Source organism: Hypanus sabinus, chromosome 13 (assembly GCF_030144855.1).
Source record: "Hypanus sabinus isolate sHypSab1 chromosome 13, sHypSab1.hap1, whole genome shotgun sequence".
Taxonomy (NCBI): domain Eukaryota; kingdom Metazoa; phylum Chordata; class Chondrichthyes; order Myliobatiformes; family Dasyatidae; genus Hypanus; species Hypanus sabinus.
In genome coordinates this window covers 106216750-106233483 of record NC_082718.1, presented here as the reverse complement: position 1 = coordinate 106233483, position 16734 = coordinate 106216750, and the positions used below count along the sequence as shown (strand labels likewise).

The following is a 16734-nucleotide window of genomic DNA, read 5'->3' as shown; positions in this document are numbered from 1 at the left end:
AAAGATTTTGCTCAAGGATGATCTGCATAATTTATTCACTTACTGGGTGATTCAAAACTGCCTTTTATATGAAACAACGAATTCATAAAAAAAAACAAAGAACAGCAGACACACTACAAAGCTTAGTCATCCAGAATTTTTTTTTGTCAAACTGGCAGCATTACAGTTCTGATCTTTTTAAGGATGACAATGAAATGTTTGACTAATTGCAGTACAAATTGGTGAAGAGAAACTAACCATTGAGTCCATTTTAATGGACTGCTACAAAAATCTTAAGGTTCATTAGATTTGAGAACTGTTCACTACTGTATGTTAACATACCAAGTCTCTATTCAAATGTTGTAGCCAATAGTTTACTCAGGCCACTAACAACTTTGCAGGTCTATATGGATAGTGATAGATAAGGAAGATTAGAGGTGCAACAAATGGGCTCTGGGAGAGCACTTTGCCAATGAGGAAGCAGCAGTAGAATAATCTGAACTTTAGAACCAGAGGTGATAACAATGAAAGATGGAGAGTGATCAATGCAATCACATTTCTCCTAAAGTAGTCAGGGGCATAATCTCAGCAGGTAAAACGATAAGAATACCAATGGTATTCTCACAAAATAGATGTCAGATATGGTTGTAGTGTCTTGAAGTAGAGAATGATATAGGAGCTTAGTAGGTCAGTATGAATGCTAATCTACTAAGGAAATGTATAGTCCTGTTTAAGGATTCATCCTTGGCGATTCGATTACATGCTCCCTCAAGGTGATGACCTATGTAGACACAACGTCAGCTTCTACATGCTGGTTCACAGCATCTAGCCAATCTAAGAGTTCCATTCTCAGACTGCTAAATAGGACTGCAGTCTGGTGCTGAGGAAACCATAGCATGCTCGATCCCATACTCACCCAACACCACAGATAAGACAATTCATGATGGAACTAGTTTTGTGAAGAAACTCTAATGCATATTGTTATGCATTATTCTATCGTGAAATGTGAAACTAGTACTTGTTCTTGGCCATAACATTAGTTCTGCACTTAATGATGGGCTAAGTCAAATAGAACCTCCTTTTAACTAATACAAGTAAAACTGTTAATAAGAGGAGCCTTGGTGTCTCATTGAATATCCATACCTTTCATTATACCATGCAGAGAGAAAGAGAATGAGTCATTTTGAAAAATCTTGGAAGTTTTTAAATAAATTTGTGGCTAATATATGACATTCTACTGCTGGGATTCATGACATAAAACATCTCAGAACTTAAGTGTCATTTTTAACAGTCTGATCGTTTCAAAGTTTAGTCATCTGTGCCAAATTTTCATTTATGCTTTAGGCATTTTTTGAACCAATTAGTGGCCCTTCTTCATTGAAACCAGAAAACACATCCTCACAGAGGAAAACAACACAAAACAGGAGCAGATAAGATGTACCTGCACCGTTACAGTACAAGTGTAACACAATTATATGATGCTGCACTGTTAGATTTTACCCTCCAACTCTGTGGTTGCTAGTGAATAATCAACTCAGTGATATCCATAGCTGTTTCTGCACCAAAAACAGTAATGCACGTAAATGTTTCTCTGTGACTGAGCATCTCGATTTTCTTTCAGTCACTTCAAATTCACAGCTTAAATCCTGAGTGAATAGCCACAATCCCCATGGTCAAGTTGTTATATTCCACTTTGTAAAATCCAGCATCCTCAATCATTTCTCTGAACTCCTCCTGGAAATAAAGACACAAATGAAAGCAATGACTACCTCAATTCATGAGAGCTTCCAAGTGGAGGCCCAGCAGCCGTTCGACAACAAAATAAAACACACCTAATTAGGAATGTTCCCTTATAACACTGTAACCTAGCTGGAAGATTTACAAGAAAGTTGATAAATAAGGACAATTAAAAGGTAAGTGCTGGCTGATCTCAGAAGTGGGACTCTAATCTCAGAAAATTGAAACCTTACCCCATATATTTTAGAGAGAAACCACTGCATGGAAGCTGTTGTATTTCCAATAAGATCTTTTACAGAGGGTTATTTTGCTCTATACATGGTGTGTGTACAAAAAAGTAGATCCTGCAATCTACAGTACAGACTATCCAGTCATCTTATTACTTCTGTGTGTAGGACTCTGCTTTGGGCAAACTGCCTGACATAGTTTTGTCATTACCTACTATAATTTCATTGGCTGTAGAGGTCTGGACTGTCACATTGGTGAAATGGAAAACACAAATGTGAGTTCATGTTGATAAAAAGTAGTGAAGCAGCTCAGGAAAAGGTGGAAAAGGCAGAAGATGACAACATTTCCAGCTCTAGACAGTCGTGGAAGTTGCAGCAACACTTCGGTTCAGATAATGTCCACACAAGGAAGGTGTTTGAAGAGCACAGCAGGAACTGGAGCCATTTGGATTTTGGAGACAAGGATGAAATGGAAGGATGCAAGGCACACTTACCCTGACTAAGGACCATTACTAAACTCAAAGTATCATCAGTTGTTCTTTGCTTGTAATTTCTACTAACGTTTAACACCTGTATTATGAATAGCGATTGATCTTGCAAATAAGGAAATTGAACATACACGAAGTTACTAATTGGTCAATATCTGTAACTGCTAGTTGATTTTGCATAAAAGAGGCATTCCTCTGTTCAGACTCAAGAGGAACAGTGCAGTGACAGAGGTCATGCTGTTCTCTCTGTGCACAAGTAAATGAAGTATAAGGAATGAGTGAGAGTTTTCAGTCCAGTTAATTGGCGACAACGCAGTCAACCTCAGCCCTCCATTTGAAATTTGTTTATGGACAGTGGAACCTATAATGTGTAAAATATAATTGAAACTCTAACAGCCAGCTTTAAGTAGTCAGACATCAAGTAACAATTTAGTTAGAGCCACATCTAAACATTAGTTCCAAAACTGATTACAACTCTCGCGAGTATATAAGTTGAAGGCTTTAAAGTATTCTAAGTAGTTATATTACCTGCTGAGGAAATCGCTGGATACTTTCCACCAGGTACTGGTAGGATTTCCAGTCACCAGCAATGACCTCCCCCAGTACAGGTATCACTTGAAAACTGTACAGACTGTAAAGACTGGGCAAAAGAGAACAAGTACAAGCACTAAGTTAATAAGCCTCAAAATCAATAAAGAGCAATGTTCAAAAATGTTATACAAAACATTTGTTTCCTGGATACAATATTCCAACTGTGGCCTAACAAATGTTTTGTACAGTTGTACCATGACCTTTAAGGAGCTGATGTTCTGTGCCCTGGCAATGAAGTTATTCATCACTATGTCACTTTCATAAATTCCACTTACTATCCAACAGCATGAACATTGAATTTTCCACCTTCAGTAATGTACACATCCAGTGTTCCTCCACATAAACTCACCCTTCTACCTAGCTTTACACTCCCTTTGATCACTTTTCCTTGCCAATCCCCTCAGCTATTTATTTACAACTTATTGCAATAATTTAAGTTAAAGTCTGTCCTGAGCCTTATAGGCTCATCAGGCCAGTGCTTATGCCGGTTTCCGTGGTGAGACGTGACTGAGAGTTAAAATCCTTACCCCCCCCCCCCCCCGATTGGATGCCAGCCTATCGCGAGATTAACCCCCTGCATTTTGCCAGTACTCATTTTCAGCTGGGTGGACTGGAATAAGGTGTGGTTAAGTGTCTTGCTCAAGGACACAACACACTGACTTGGCTGGGGCTCAAACTCACAACCTTCAGATCGCTAGTCCAACGCCTTAACCTAGTGGTTGCCAACCCATCGATCACGATCAACTAGTCTGTCTTTCAGACTTTCTCAGTAGATCCCAAAAAAAAACCTAAATACACAAATATCGTTGAGGGATTGTTTCCGTGTTACGGGGTTTTAGTTCCTTTCTTTCTGCCCAGTGCGCATGCGTGTAGCTCCCCCACGCTACAGTGTTATTCAGTGGTCCCCAACCACCGGGCCGGGAGGAAACGATATGAGTCAGCTGCACCTTTCCTCATTACTTGTCAGCCCACTGTAGAACTTGAACCCACACGAGGTCATCAGTCACCTAACCGCAATGACACCCTCGTGTCAGGGATCACTGGTCGGCCTCGCAAGGCCGGCAGGAAGTGCTGTCGCTACTGGCCGAGAGCGCCGCCTCTAAACCTGTTTAACACACCGAATGTTCGTGGGGAACCCGATGCTAAAATATTCGCAGATGACCTAATTCAGGCTCAGCTACCTTGCTGCGATCCATTGAAACAAACTTTTGTCAGCTGATAGATCCTATGGGGGGGGGGGGGGGTGGGGGGGCGTCTGCCCTGTTGCACTCCTCGCTCGGTTGCTCGCTCACTCCGGACTGTGACCGCTGCGGCCCCGGCACGGGGACCTCTGGCCCTGACCTCTCACCCGACCCACGACCAGCCGCACCTGGCCAAGGCGTCTGGCGGGTGGGAGGCTGTCTGAGGCAATGAAGCCCTCAAAACTGCTTTGGCACTTCGAGTCCAAGCGCCCCGCACTTAAAGACAAACGTGTTGAGTTTTGTGAGCGGAAAAAACGTGAGCAGCGCGGAACAGAAGCTAAGTGCCGAGAGCCGCGAAAACTAAATTGCAGAAAAGACTGGACATAAGGAACCTGCTTTGACTATCGCTGTAATCCAGTGGTGATTAACACCCACCCCCCTCACCCCACCGTCGGCTGGTCTGCAAGAATATTCTCAATATTAAACCGGTCCACAGTGCATAAAAGGGTGAGTACCCCTGGTGTTCATATATTATTTCCACTTCCGGGTTGCGGGATTTTACTTCTGGTCTTTTCTGCCCTGGTGTGCATGTGTGTAACTAATTGATCTGGGGTTGATCTTGCCGAGGTAGGGGATCTTGGGCTTAAAAAGGTTGGTGACCACTACCATAACCACTTGGCCATGCGCCACACATTGCAATAATTTGGCTGAGGGAAATCAAACAGCACATTTCCAGATGTGCTGACAATACAAAACCAGGTGGAATTAAGAGGAAGGAGTGGGTCACACTTGTCGTATGGGAGCGCAGTGAAAATTTGGTACTTTGCTTCCAGGGATGATAAATTTGCTGTATGTGGAGATTGACTCAAGCAGGATTTGAGTTATTACAACTTGGAAGGATGAGAGGCAATCTCATTGAGTTGGATGAAGAGAATTTGATTTGGATGAAGAGCCGAACCAGAAGTACAGTCCCACAATAAACAGCAAGATGTTTAGGATTGAGGTGATGAAAATTTTCTTTAATTTGGAGATTGGTAAAACTTTGAAATTATCTATCTCAGGGGGCTGTGGAGGCTTAAGCACTGAGCTAATTTAAAACAAAGATCAACAGATTTTGGAATGTAAGTGACATTGGAACAGTGCAGAGTAATGTTATTCAGTTAGAAGGTTAGCTTTGAAGTACAGAGCTGCCGAAAAGTGCCAGTTGGCTAATTCTGTTTTTGCTTTTCTAAAGAGAAAGCCAGCTTCTATCATAGTAATAATCTTCAAAATAGATGGATACTCAGCAGTTAAAGTAGGGAGAGAAGCAATTGGAACATTTCCAGTTAAGGATCTTTCATCAGAATTGGAAAGATGTGAAAATAAGCATGTTTTAAATTGGAAGGAAGAAGAGGCGTGGAGAGAATAGAGGGAATATCTGTGACAGGGTAGAATCCAAGGTTTTCTAGGTGACACAAATGCTGCTGATACCACCTGAGAAAAGCTGATGAATGTTTGTCAATCTCAGTTGATCTGTCTCGAGATGTATAAATAGAGAGAGTTGAACGAGTGGAAAATGCTGGGACTGTGCGATAGAGACAAACAATGCTCAGTAGAATAGACAGCAGCTCTGAAGAAAGGAAACCAGATTTAGTTACGTCAGAAATGGCCAGTTCTGACACAAACAGGAAGGACCTCTGATCGCAAACAATAATTTTACTAATCACTCCGCAGACACTGCTTCACTACACAGTAGCTCCTGTGTTTTTTTCATTACAGTTTTCCAACAATGACAGTTTGTTCTTCAATTTTCCCCCAGTGTTACTTGCTTACAGCAGTTATTTCTGCTTCATTAATGCTGCTTTACTCTAAGTACCTGGAAATAATTGGATTCTCTACTTTGCTGAATTCCAGACACAGGAACCTTCCACCCGGCTTCAACACCCGATAAGCCTCCTGCAATACCTGATGAGGAAAAAAAAGAATATTTAATACTAGAATTTCCTCCTGAGATACTCGACTGCTTCATCAAGTTAAGATGAGAGTGTTTTAACAGAAACTTTATATGCAACAGAGACATCATTGTTGAGGTGGAAACAGATATATTGGGCAAAGTGCACTGCATTTAAACCTCGACTCCAAAATAGTTCAGCATTTTCTTTTGTTTAGAATTTTATTAAAATTTTAATTCCACGCTTTCCAGAACTAAAACAGTGAACATTCAAACCAAGGTAGCTTATGTTAACACTGTTACCATGTTGATGAGAAAAGCAGTATGAACCATTAGGAGAATCATCTAAAGTATGCTCACATTGGGGTTATAAATTCAATCCATTTATTCCAAATTTGATAAAATTTTTCTTATTGAATTCTCAGGGAGTAAGTCATCCTTTCCATTTTAAATATTTCCAAAATAAATTTAGGCCATTCTTCTAAAGTAGGTGATACTGGATTTAGCCACTTTCTGCTGATTGATTTCTTACTTGCCGCTAAAAGGGCCTGCAGCAACTTTTTATCTTCCTTCTGTTCCGAAAACAATACATGCCCCAAATAGAGAGTCACGAAGTCCAGAGGTATCTGTATCTTAAATACCTTAACTAATATTCTGTGAATACCTTTCCAATATAAACTTAATTTAGGGCAATTCCAAAAAATATGGAAATGATTTGCCTCCTTGGAGCCACATCTCCAACACAACATGTTTGTGTCCTTATATTTTTCCTAGTATGGGGTCTTGAAGTAGCTTATAATATTTTTCCAGCAATGTGCCAAAGAGTTAGTTGAAGACCACTGAAAACTGCATATTTTTTCCCCAAACCACCTCTGAAAGCACCAATCCCCCTTCTTTCTCCCACTTCTGTTTAAAATACAATGTGTTTTCATTTTTGGCATGAGAGAAGGCATTGTATAATCGAGAAATTGATTTACTTGGTATTGAGATGTAAGCCAAATTCAAAATCTTGAAAACTTCTAATTCTGCTGTTGATAAGTCTGTACATCTACAACTCTGGTTAAAGTAGGTATTTGAAGGTACTAAAAAAGTCGTCGTGTCCTAGGCCGTGTTTGTCTTGCAGGGATTGAAAACTTTGTAATGCACTTTTACGTGTGTCAGCTCAGCATTTTCAATGGCTGGATTGGGAGAATAACTGAAAGTGGCAAAGGAAAGCTTTCTCTCAGAAGTGATCACAACTTAGTCACGGCTGATTCTGTGCAGGTACTTACGTGATCAATGTGTGTACAATTTCTAATTCCAAAGGCAATTGTATAAAAATCAAACTTGTCATCATCAAATGGTAACTCTTCAGCATTTCCCACCACCCAGGACAAACCTGCAAGGAATAAACAAATATGAACATTGAGATACAGTATCCTATAATCTTCTTACTCAAAAAGTACTCCTTCCAACTAATTTTCCTTACAACCAACTCTCATCTGACCTCTGATTGATGTTTGTATTCTACCCATGGGCAAACAGTAAGAGCTGGACTAAGTTTATCTCAGGAGAATTATATCACCAGGACAAAGATACTGGAAAACAGCCAGAACTGGAGCTTTTTGGGGAAATGTCTAAACATTGTAAAAATTGTTTCAGCATACAAGGAATCTTTAGTGAAGCAGCTTCAAAACATTCCAATCAATTTCACAAGCATCTACTAATGTACAATCTAATATAAATTGTAATCCAGGTTCTCTCCCAACAAGGATCCACCTTTAATGGAGAACTGTCTGCATATTTCATGAAGTAATCAGACAAGGACTTACCAAACAAGGGGAGATACAATGAAGGATGGTGAAAAGCTTGGTTAGACAATGTCTTAGAAAGAGTAGGAAAATGAGAGATAGACAATGTGGAAAGAGGCTTTGTCAGAGCTAAATATTAACACGTAATGACTAAAGAGATCAGAAATTGGAGGAACGGGATGCAGAATAGAAAAAGGCTGTATGGGATTATAGAAGTGTGAGGACATGGCACACTTCAATTGGCAGCACTTTTAATTGCAGGTAATATATGGCACCCAATGTAGGTTAGCAAGGAAAGCAGTGATTTGCAAGTGGACCTTACCTGGCATAAGAATTTTATGAGACAATGGAAGGACTTGAAAACAAGGACATGAATTTCAAACTGAAGTCTTTGCTCAACTGGGTGCAACACAGGGGAATTTGGACAGAGCCTGGATATCTGGATATGGGCAGCAGGATTTGAATGATTTCAAGTTCATGGAGATGGGTGACCATACAGGTCTGTATAGGAATGGTCAGGTCTGAAGGCAGATGTAAGGGTTTCAAAAGAAATGAAGCTGAGGAATGGGGAGAGAACAGCAACATATCTGAAGCATAAACAACAATGTTACTGATGGGACAAATGGAAGCTCATCCCTAAAAAGCTTAATAAATCCAATAATCTCAAAACAAAATAGGCCTTTGACAAACTAGCCTGATCAAGTACTGCAGTACCTGATGATACTGTACAAAAATATAGTTGTGGCCCAGAGATTGATCCCTCTCTTGGCTCCAACCACTCCCTTTTGTAGCTTTCTCCATTACTGGTGAATTTGCTCATACTCTAAAACAGGAACTGAGCACTTGCACAATGAATGACATGATCCTTCTGGATACACAAACAGAACTAATATTGAAGCTTTCAATCTCTCTCAATCCACCAGTATTGGGATAACTACCATCCATTTTCCACCAGGTCTCACTCTGCCCCTCACATTTCTTTATACTGGCCAACTCCCTCTTTCTTTCCAATCCTGATGAAAGCTCTTCATTGACTGTCCATTTACTTCCAAGCTGTGCCTGACACACTGAGTCCACCAGGGTCTGTATGTTGCATGGGATAATTCAAAGTTTAAAGTACATAAACATTATACAACCTTGAGATTTGTCTCCTTACAGGCAGCCACAAAACAATCCAAAAACACCCATTAAAAAAAGACTGACAAACATGCAATGTGCAGAGGAAAAAAAAATTGTGCAAACAACAAAACCTGCAGATGCTGGAAATCCAGAGCAACACCCTCAAGGTGCTGGAGGAACTCAGCAGCCCAGGCAGCATCGGTGGAAGTGAATAAACAACTGACGTTTTGGACCGAGACCAATTTGTTGATGTTCCAATTCACTTTTACTTTCCCATCCACTGAGAGGAAATAAATTAAGATTTAAATGTACATTACCTTCAGAATAGGTCAACTGTTCTGCCTTTTGTTTTCCAACCTTTAACATTTCCTTATTAATATCACAGATTACTGCTTTGGATTCCAGATCTGAATCAGCTTCATTTTGCTGTTGATAAGCATCACTGATTTGTTGCCATGAAGGACTCTGGTGAAGTTTCACTGCTTGCCGTCTTCGTCTTTCCTGCTGCGATTTTACATAATCCATAAACCTGAAGGCAATATCTCCTGAAAAAAATAAAAAGCATTTTTAATTCTTTTATAATCCTCCCGATCTGAGGAAGAGCCTTTCAAACCAGGAAAGTCCCAGACATAATCCTCCAATCGTGTAGCATTAAATAATCTGCATCACAGTGATAGGGCACAATAAAGTAATTGGATGGGAAGCACAGTGACAAGTGAGATAATACATTAAGTATCAGCCATTCCTAAATGCTGTCAAACATTGCTTACTGAATCAATGTTCTTTCAGCAAAGAAGACTGATTTGGACTCATCCGTGATGTTTGCTAAACATAAGGAGTCAACCCACTTTAGAGATAGTCAGCCCATCAGGTTAATCTAACTACCCAAACAGAGTTTAAAAATTCACGATATGTTTTACTCAGGACAACGATGCGGTAGTTTCCTACAGCTGTACAACTTAAAGGCAAGTATCACCAGGCAACTAGTTAAACAACTGTCAACTTCTTAAGAATATAAAATATAAGAACAGAAAGTATTACTCTAACCTAATCTAAACATACATGTTATTTTCACTTAACAATATTCACATTGTAACTAACATAACAGTTTCTCTTCCTACTATGCTGGCCAGAATCTCAGCTTTCTTCAGTACTTCATGAGGACCTACTGAATGCCAGGAAATTTCTTACCCCAATGACATTTAGCAATAAAAATAACTGAAAGCTGGCCAAACAGCTTCAAAGTAGACTATAAAGCACAAGAATGAAGTTACTGTTATAGGAAAAAAATCAGTGCTAACTTCAATACATCTACCCTGATGTTCGGTGGAGAAAATTGGAGCAATTACAGAGCAGCCTTTGCTGATCTCAGTTGAATGTTGTGTATCTGTACTGGGGGAGTAAAAAGGAGGAAGAAAAATAATTTATACTCCTTTGTCTTAATCAGTGATCCCCGCTAAAAGTGTATGTATACCTCAAAAAAAGCATGGTAAAGCTCAGAAAGCTATACTGTACAGTTTAAATACATGGAAATACTACTAATCCATCAAGATTCTGGAGAAAATAATTAAAAAATCATGCATGAGAAATTAAATTAGCAGCTGCAGGAGCAACCAAAAGAAATATATTTTCCAGCATTCAAGCAATTAAGTAACATGCATTCCCTCTGTAGTAAAATAATAGTGTAGGCAGATTTAGAATGAGTGGAATCAAAAAGCTGACAATATACACTACATTGCACACACTTTCTAACACAGCATGGATTTCCCCCATGTTGCTGTTTCTTCCAACATCTTCAAGGTGTACTTAATTGTTAATTAAGCTTAATGTAGATTATGGGCAAAAGAAACAAATGGAGAGTTGTTCAAAAGCTGAAAAAAAGAGTATTTCAGGGTAAAGGTAGAGGGAAATGAGAGGATTATGGGACAAATGATTGTTTTCCTGTCAGCAGCCATGGACCTGATGAGCCAAATATCCATCTTCTCTGTTCTTATAAACACAAAATTCACATGGGCACATTACACGGCACAATATAATGTAATTTCATCAATGTAAATGGCAGAAGTAGACTAAACAAAAGAGTGTAGAAGTATAATGTGGAGTATGTGAAATACGGACTTATAGCAGCATCAATCAATCAACAGCAGCCAATGTGTCTGTTTTACTTTTACAAATGAGACACTGAAACCATCCAGGCTCCTCAAGCATTTGAAGAGAACATATTCTGATAAAGAAAATGAAACCTGGCTTATTTTCACTTTGTGAGAACTTCCAGAAATAGAAAACATTTCAGAAGATATCTGCCAACACTTCACAACAAAACAGTGTTGTTTGCTTGCTTCATATAACATTTCATGGTTCACTGCTAAATCTGGAAAGCCCCATACAATAGGAGAAGAACTGATTCTGCCAGCAGTAACGAAGTATGATTTTGCCTAAGTCACCAGACCTAATAACTAAAGCAATTCCACTCAGCAACAACTGTTCAAAGACAAACAGATGAAATGTCCGAGAATGTAGAAGACAATTGTGTAACATACTTCGGACAACAAGTTGCCCTGCAGTTTATTTAGAGATACAGCACAGGATGGGCCCTTCCAGCCCTTTGAGCTGCACAGTGCAGCAACCCCTAATTTAACCTATCCTGAGGTTAAATTGACAATTATGGGACAATTTACAATGATCAATTACCCTACTAAGTGGTATGTCCTTGGACTGTGGGAGGACCTGGAGAAAATCCGCACATTTTACAGGGAGGATATACAGACTCCTTGCAAACGATGTCTGAATTGAACTGACACCTCAAGCTGTAATAGTGTCACGCTAACTGCCGGGAAACGAATCTTTGCTTGGTTGGTTTGTGGCTGCTTCAGAAAAGGTGAAAGCAAGTTTCAAAAATTATTATTTGCAAGGGAAATAGAAACAGATACGAAGGGGAGTCAATATTTGAGGTTGCTGAGTAATTTTTCCAAACAGGGACATTCCTTTCACCTACCTTCTTTCTTGTACAACAGGTAAAGCACTACCTCAGGGATTTTACTTTCTTGAAAAAAGCTGTATCTAACATATTTACCATTCACTCTGTGATTCACAGACAATATTTTGTTGCAAAAGGTCTAAGTGACAGGCTACAAAAGTCAGTAAATACTGTTATCACAGCAGTAAATAAGATCAAGTCCCACGCTCTCAATTCTTGACTATTTCAAGAGGTTTGTATTGAGAATGATAAACAGTCTGAATGCTTGCTGCCACACATGTGCATCGGATCACTCTCAAAAGGAAACGCTTGAGATGCTTTTATGAACATTTTAAAACTATGATAAAATCCCTTGAAGACTTAAATGCTTCATTTGGTAATCAACTCAAGAGCATTAGGCATGACATTGCTTATTTGTCAGAATTATTTGCAAAGATTAATAAAAATCAATCTTCAATTGCAAGGAAATTATGTGAATCTTTTCAAAATCAAATCAGTTGTCTCGACATTTCTGTCCAAGTTATTTCTACTTAAATGTAACATTGGCCTTTGCGACCTTTTCCAATTTCTGAGCCTCTCTGAATTGGAAGAGGAAGAAAGAAGACCAGATGATGGCCATTAAGTATACTGTGTCCATCCGGGTGAGCTGCAGGACATGTCAGAGAGATTTCAGGATCTTCTCTCAATCTAAATTCCAGATTGGGTAATAAATCCATTCCTGAACACTTGTAGTGAGGAATTAACAGGAAGGAAGGAGGAAGAACTACTCTCGCTACAAAATGACTTTGAGCTGAAGTAGAAGTTCAAAAATTCATATCATTTGGTTACAGGAAGAAATCTCTAAATGCTCTCCTGCAGTGTGGAAAAAGGTCAAGATGCTCTTTATTGTCTTTCCAACATCGTAGTTAGTAGGGCACGGTTTCAGTGCCGTCACCCGAGTTCTTTCAAAGCAACGAATCAGACTGCAGATTACTGAACGTGGGAATCTGAGACTCCTTCTGAGTGACATTCAGTCTGATGTTGAGAGCCTGATATCTCTGCACCAAGCCTGTCCATCCCATTGAAAGGTGAAAAAGCAATGAAGTAGTGAATAAATACAAGTCTGCAGATGCTGGAAATCCAAAGCAATACACAGAAAATGCTGGAGAAACTCGGCGAGTCAGACAGCTTCTAAGGAAATGAATGAACAGTCAACGTTTCAGGCAGAGACCCTTCTTCAAGAGTGGAACTGAAGGAAGAAGACACCATAAGTAGTAAATGTGTTCTCTGAAATCGTTGATGAAAAATGTTTTTTTCTGTAACTAAATGAAAAATAATTTGTAGCTTTAAATAGATTTGAATAACTTTTGCAATGACTTGTCACCACTTTGGACTTGCATTTCCTATTCTCTTTCACTGTGCTTCATAAATCAAAATTCCTTGTAGATTTTATGTCATGAGAGGGGTGTGGGACACTTGGAATGGAGTCTGGGTACCAAGGTGCTGGTAATCCATAAAAAATTTGAGATTCACTGGTATAAATCATCTGGGTTGACACTTAAAAAAAATTGGTCAAGTAGTTAATCCTTAACATACCAATTTAGCCCTTTGTTTCAAATTTTAATACAAATCACATTCAATGGATAATCAGTTTCTTTCTGAATGTACAAATAATGGAAAATGACTTTCTCTCATTGACTAGGCTACTCGATACCCTCTTTAAAAGCAAGATAACCGTCATACAGTAGAGGGTGGCAATATTTTCCTTGTTGTTTATAACTTAATGTCCAAGATTTTTTAAAGAGACAAAAAAGGTGGTAGTAGCTGGCAGGAAAGCAACCACTTCAAGACTCATAGAATATTCAGATTCTATTAATAGTACAGGAAAACTATGAGTAATTACTGTACCTGTCCCTCCAGCGACATCGAGTAATTTTGTTCCAGGCAGTGGGTTCATTGTATGAAGAAGTGTATCTTTCCACAACCTGTGGATGCCAAAGCTCATGGCATCGTTCATTACATCATATTTCTCAGCAACATTTTTAAACACTTTGTAAACTGTGAATAAAATAAATGTTATAATTGTAACTGGATTAGACTGCTTTTAAGTACTTTTGATTAAACTTGCATTTAGATCCAAAATGCTGACTGGGTACATTACTTTGGCGCAGTGGTTGTGTTTGGAGCTGTTATACATAACATCACATCCATATGTATAATCCATATACTGTATACCTATCAACTACATAATTGGTCAAAGCTTCTTTCACTGAAGTTAGGAATGGAAAGCAGGCCACCAAAATTCTTTGTCCACTGTGAGGCAATTTTAACATCCTCACAAATCTCCAGAAAAGGTAAGCTAGTATCTCCATCACGCTAGTCAGACATAACTTGCATTTACAAATTTGTGTTTTATATATCATTTAGTAATCTTTGTATGTGCAGACAATAAACTTTGCCTTTGATCAGAATGTTAGGCAGACAGGCAAATGTCTGAATTCTCCATTCATTAAAAAAACAAGTGTATTTGCATTCTTTCAGCCTTCTGGCTCTACTCCAACATTCTTGACAGACTGAAAGATTTTGGTGAAGTTATCAATATTTTTCCCATGAGTCTTAGAAACCAATGATACATGCATGATAATAGTTCAAACTAATTTCTTTACTTCTTTATTGTAAAGTGCAGAATCTTGCTGAATGAAGTCAAGTACACAAATCGTATCGTTGCCATGGCGCCTGGCTCACTAGGCTGATTTCATTTTCTGGTTTTAATTTGACCCCAACTTTCTTTTCAGTGTTCTTATTTTATAAATTCTGCCAGAAGATTACATTCTTTTTTCTAATCATCTGACCATCTTTACTCAGATTTTCTTCTCTGTTTTCATTTTTTCCAGGTTTCAAGTTTGATTGTGAACTTCATATTCGTCATAAATTTCCATTTTATTCCTGTACTATCATCATCTAGGGCCTTTAACCTCGGATCCCCATCCTTATCCACAGGAATCCAGCACAAAACAGACTTTCTACTCTGAAGGCCTCTTTCTGCTGGTTATTGACAGAATTTAAATCCACTTGGGCCTGATGCCTTTTCACTAATATTAAACACTTTCAATTAGTTATTCAACCCTTCAAATAGTTATTTTAATTTCTATAACTTCATGCTTTTCTTTCAGAGAAGTGTGAAGGGGAAGAGGAAAGGATTCACTGATTTAACATAATTCTCCAACTAAACAGATGCTAATCAAATTTTGGATACAGCAAAGACTTTGCTAACATAATAAAGGACATCTGGACATAAGTTTAAAAATGAATAGAATTGCTCTGCTACTTGCTAAACACATAGCTTTATGGTAAAGTTGCTTTCAAATTCACCATTTGCAAACATTTGCCTCACTTTACCAAGGTTACACACAAGGGTATCTGCTCATAGACTACACTTAGAAAGTTTAAGTCATCTTCTGGAACTGATGATCTGTACACTGACACTGCAAAATTACAAAAAAAAGGGAGCTGAAGACCAAGAAAGTATAGCACTGAATTTCATAACAGCCAATGTAACAGAATACAATATAATTCAATCACAGTATGCCTTACAATGACCTGTCTCTCCTCGCACTCCTCCTCCCCCACCCAGCTTAAATCAAGAGATCTAGTCAGGATAAACTATCATGATAATCACATTTAAAACACTAAAGCAACCATTTCATCTGGAATAAAACTAATTTCTCTTCCTGTCTCATCCTCTAGGGCTGTAGCTGAGCTACATGGCACCACATTTGGGTACGTGTCTCGATCCAAAGCAATTATCAAAGAGCCAGGTCTTATTAATTAGACTACCACCAACCCAAAATCATCACTTAAAGCAGCCTGGATCCCTCCACCACTTCGATCAGCTTAAACTTGTAACAGACCTGTACTTGTCAGCAGAAGTGATTGAATTTTCTGGGTCTATAATCAATGGTGTTCAGAAGGATGAAGGGAGAGCTCTTTGAAAACTACTGGATACCGAAAGACCAGGACAGAACATTTCCATTGGTAGGAAAGTATATGATGAGGGCAGAGTCTCAGAATAAAGGGATATTCCTTTAAAAGTGAGATGAGAAGGAATTTCTTCAAGCAGAGGGTGGGCATTCTGTGAATTCTTTGCCACAGGGGGCTGTGGAGGATAAGTCGTTGGGTGTATATGAGGTAGAGATAGAAAGATTATTGATAGACAAGTTGGTTAAAGGTTACAGGACAAAGGTAGGAGAATGGAATTTTTTTTAAAAAAGGTGATTGAGCAGCAGGGTAGTCTCAATGGGCCAAATGGCCCAATTCTGCTCCTAGAATCCTATGGTCCAATTGCTGCTGCTTGTTTGACAACGGGCAGAATAGCCCAATTCTACTCTTATACTTAGCCCAGTTTCCTTAAGAGAATACTCGTTACTACCAGAGCTATGATGACATGGGAGGGCCAGAGAGGACAGCACAGGCTCAACAGTTACCTCCCAGCCTCAGGAACCTTCCCAGCGCAGCCCGAACCGCCCGCACTCGCACCTCTCTGTGCCTTTTCCGACTCGGGCACACTCTCAAATCCGAAATGAGTTTGCTTTTGCTCGGCGCTGCCAGAATGAGCTCTAACAGAAACACAGGGTGCAAACCTCGAGCCGTAAATGAGGAAACCCACCCCGCCCCAGGAGTCGGCGGCCAGCAACCGCAATGCCCTACAAACAGCCATTTTGCTATTGACCCGGAAG

General features: G+C 39.3%; 1 protein-coding gene across 1 annotated transcript; it reads right to left on the bottom strand.

Annotated features, from left to right (window-relative positions):
- coq5 (coenzyme Q5, methyltransferase) lies at window positions 1-16734 on the bottom strand. The gene is made up of 7 exons (XM_059988355.1): window positions 16535-16734; window positions 13907-14056; window positions 9360-9587; window positions 7405-7511; window positions 6059-6147; window positions 2960-3071; window positions 1-1713 (listed from the first exon to the last, which is right to left on the bottom strand). The coding sequence occupies exons 1-7, from the start codon at window positions 16713-16715 to the stop codon at window positions 1612-1614; spliced, it is 969 nt and encodes a 322-aa protein (XP_059844338.1). The 5' UTR covers window positions 16716-16734; the 3' UTR covers window positions 1-1611.

Bases quoted from the DNA above. Each gene is read 5' to 3' on its own strand.
- coq5 (XM_059988355.1), bottom strand. From the start codon at position 16,715: ATGGCTGTTTGTAGGGCATTGCGGTTGCTGGCCGCCGACTCCTGGGGC. The intron at 14,057-16,534 runs GTGCGAGTGCGG...TTTTATTCACAG, and splicing joins GTCGGAAAAGGCACAGAGAG to TTTACAAAGTGTTTAAAAAT. The intron at 3,072-6,058 runs GTACTTAGAGTA...TCTTTTGCCCAG, and splicing joins GAGAATCCAATTATTTCCAG to TCTTTACAGTCTGTACAGTT.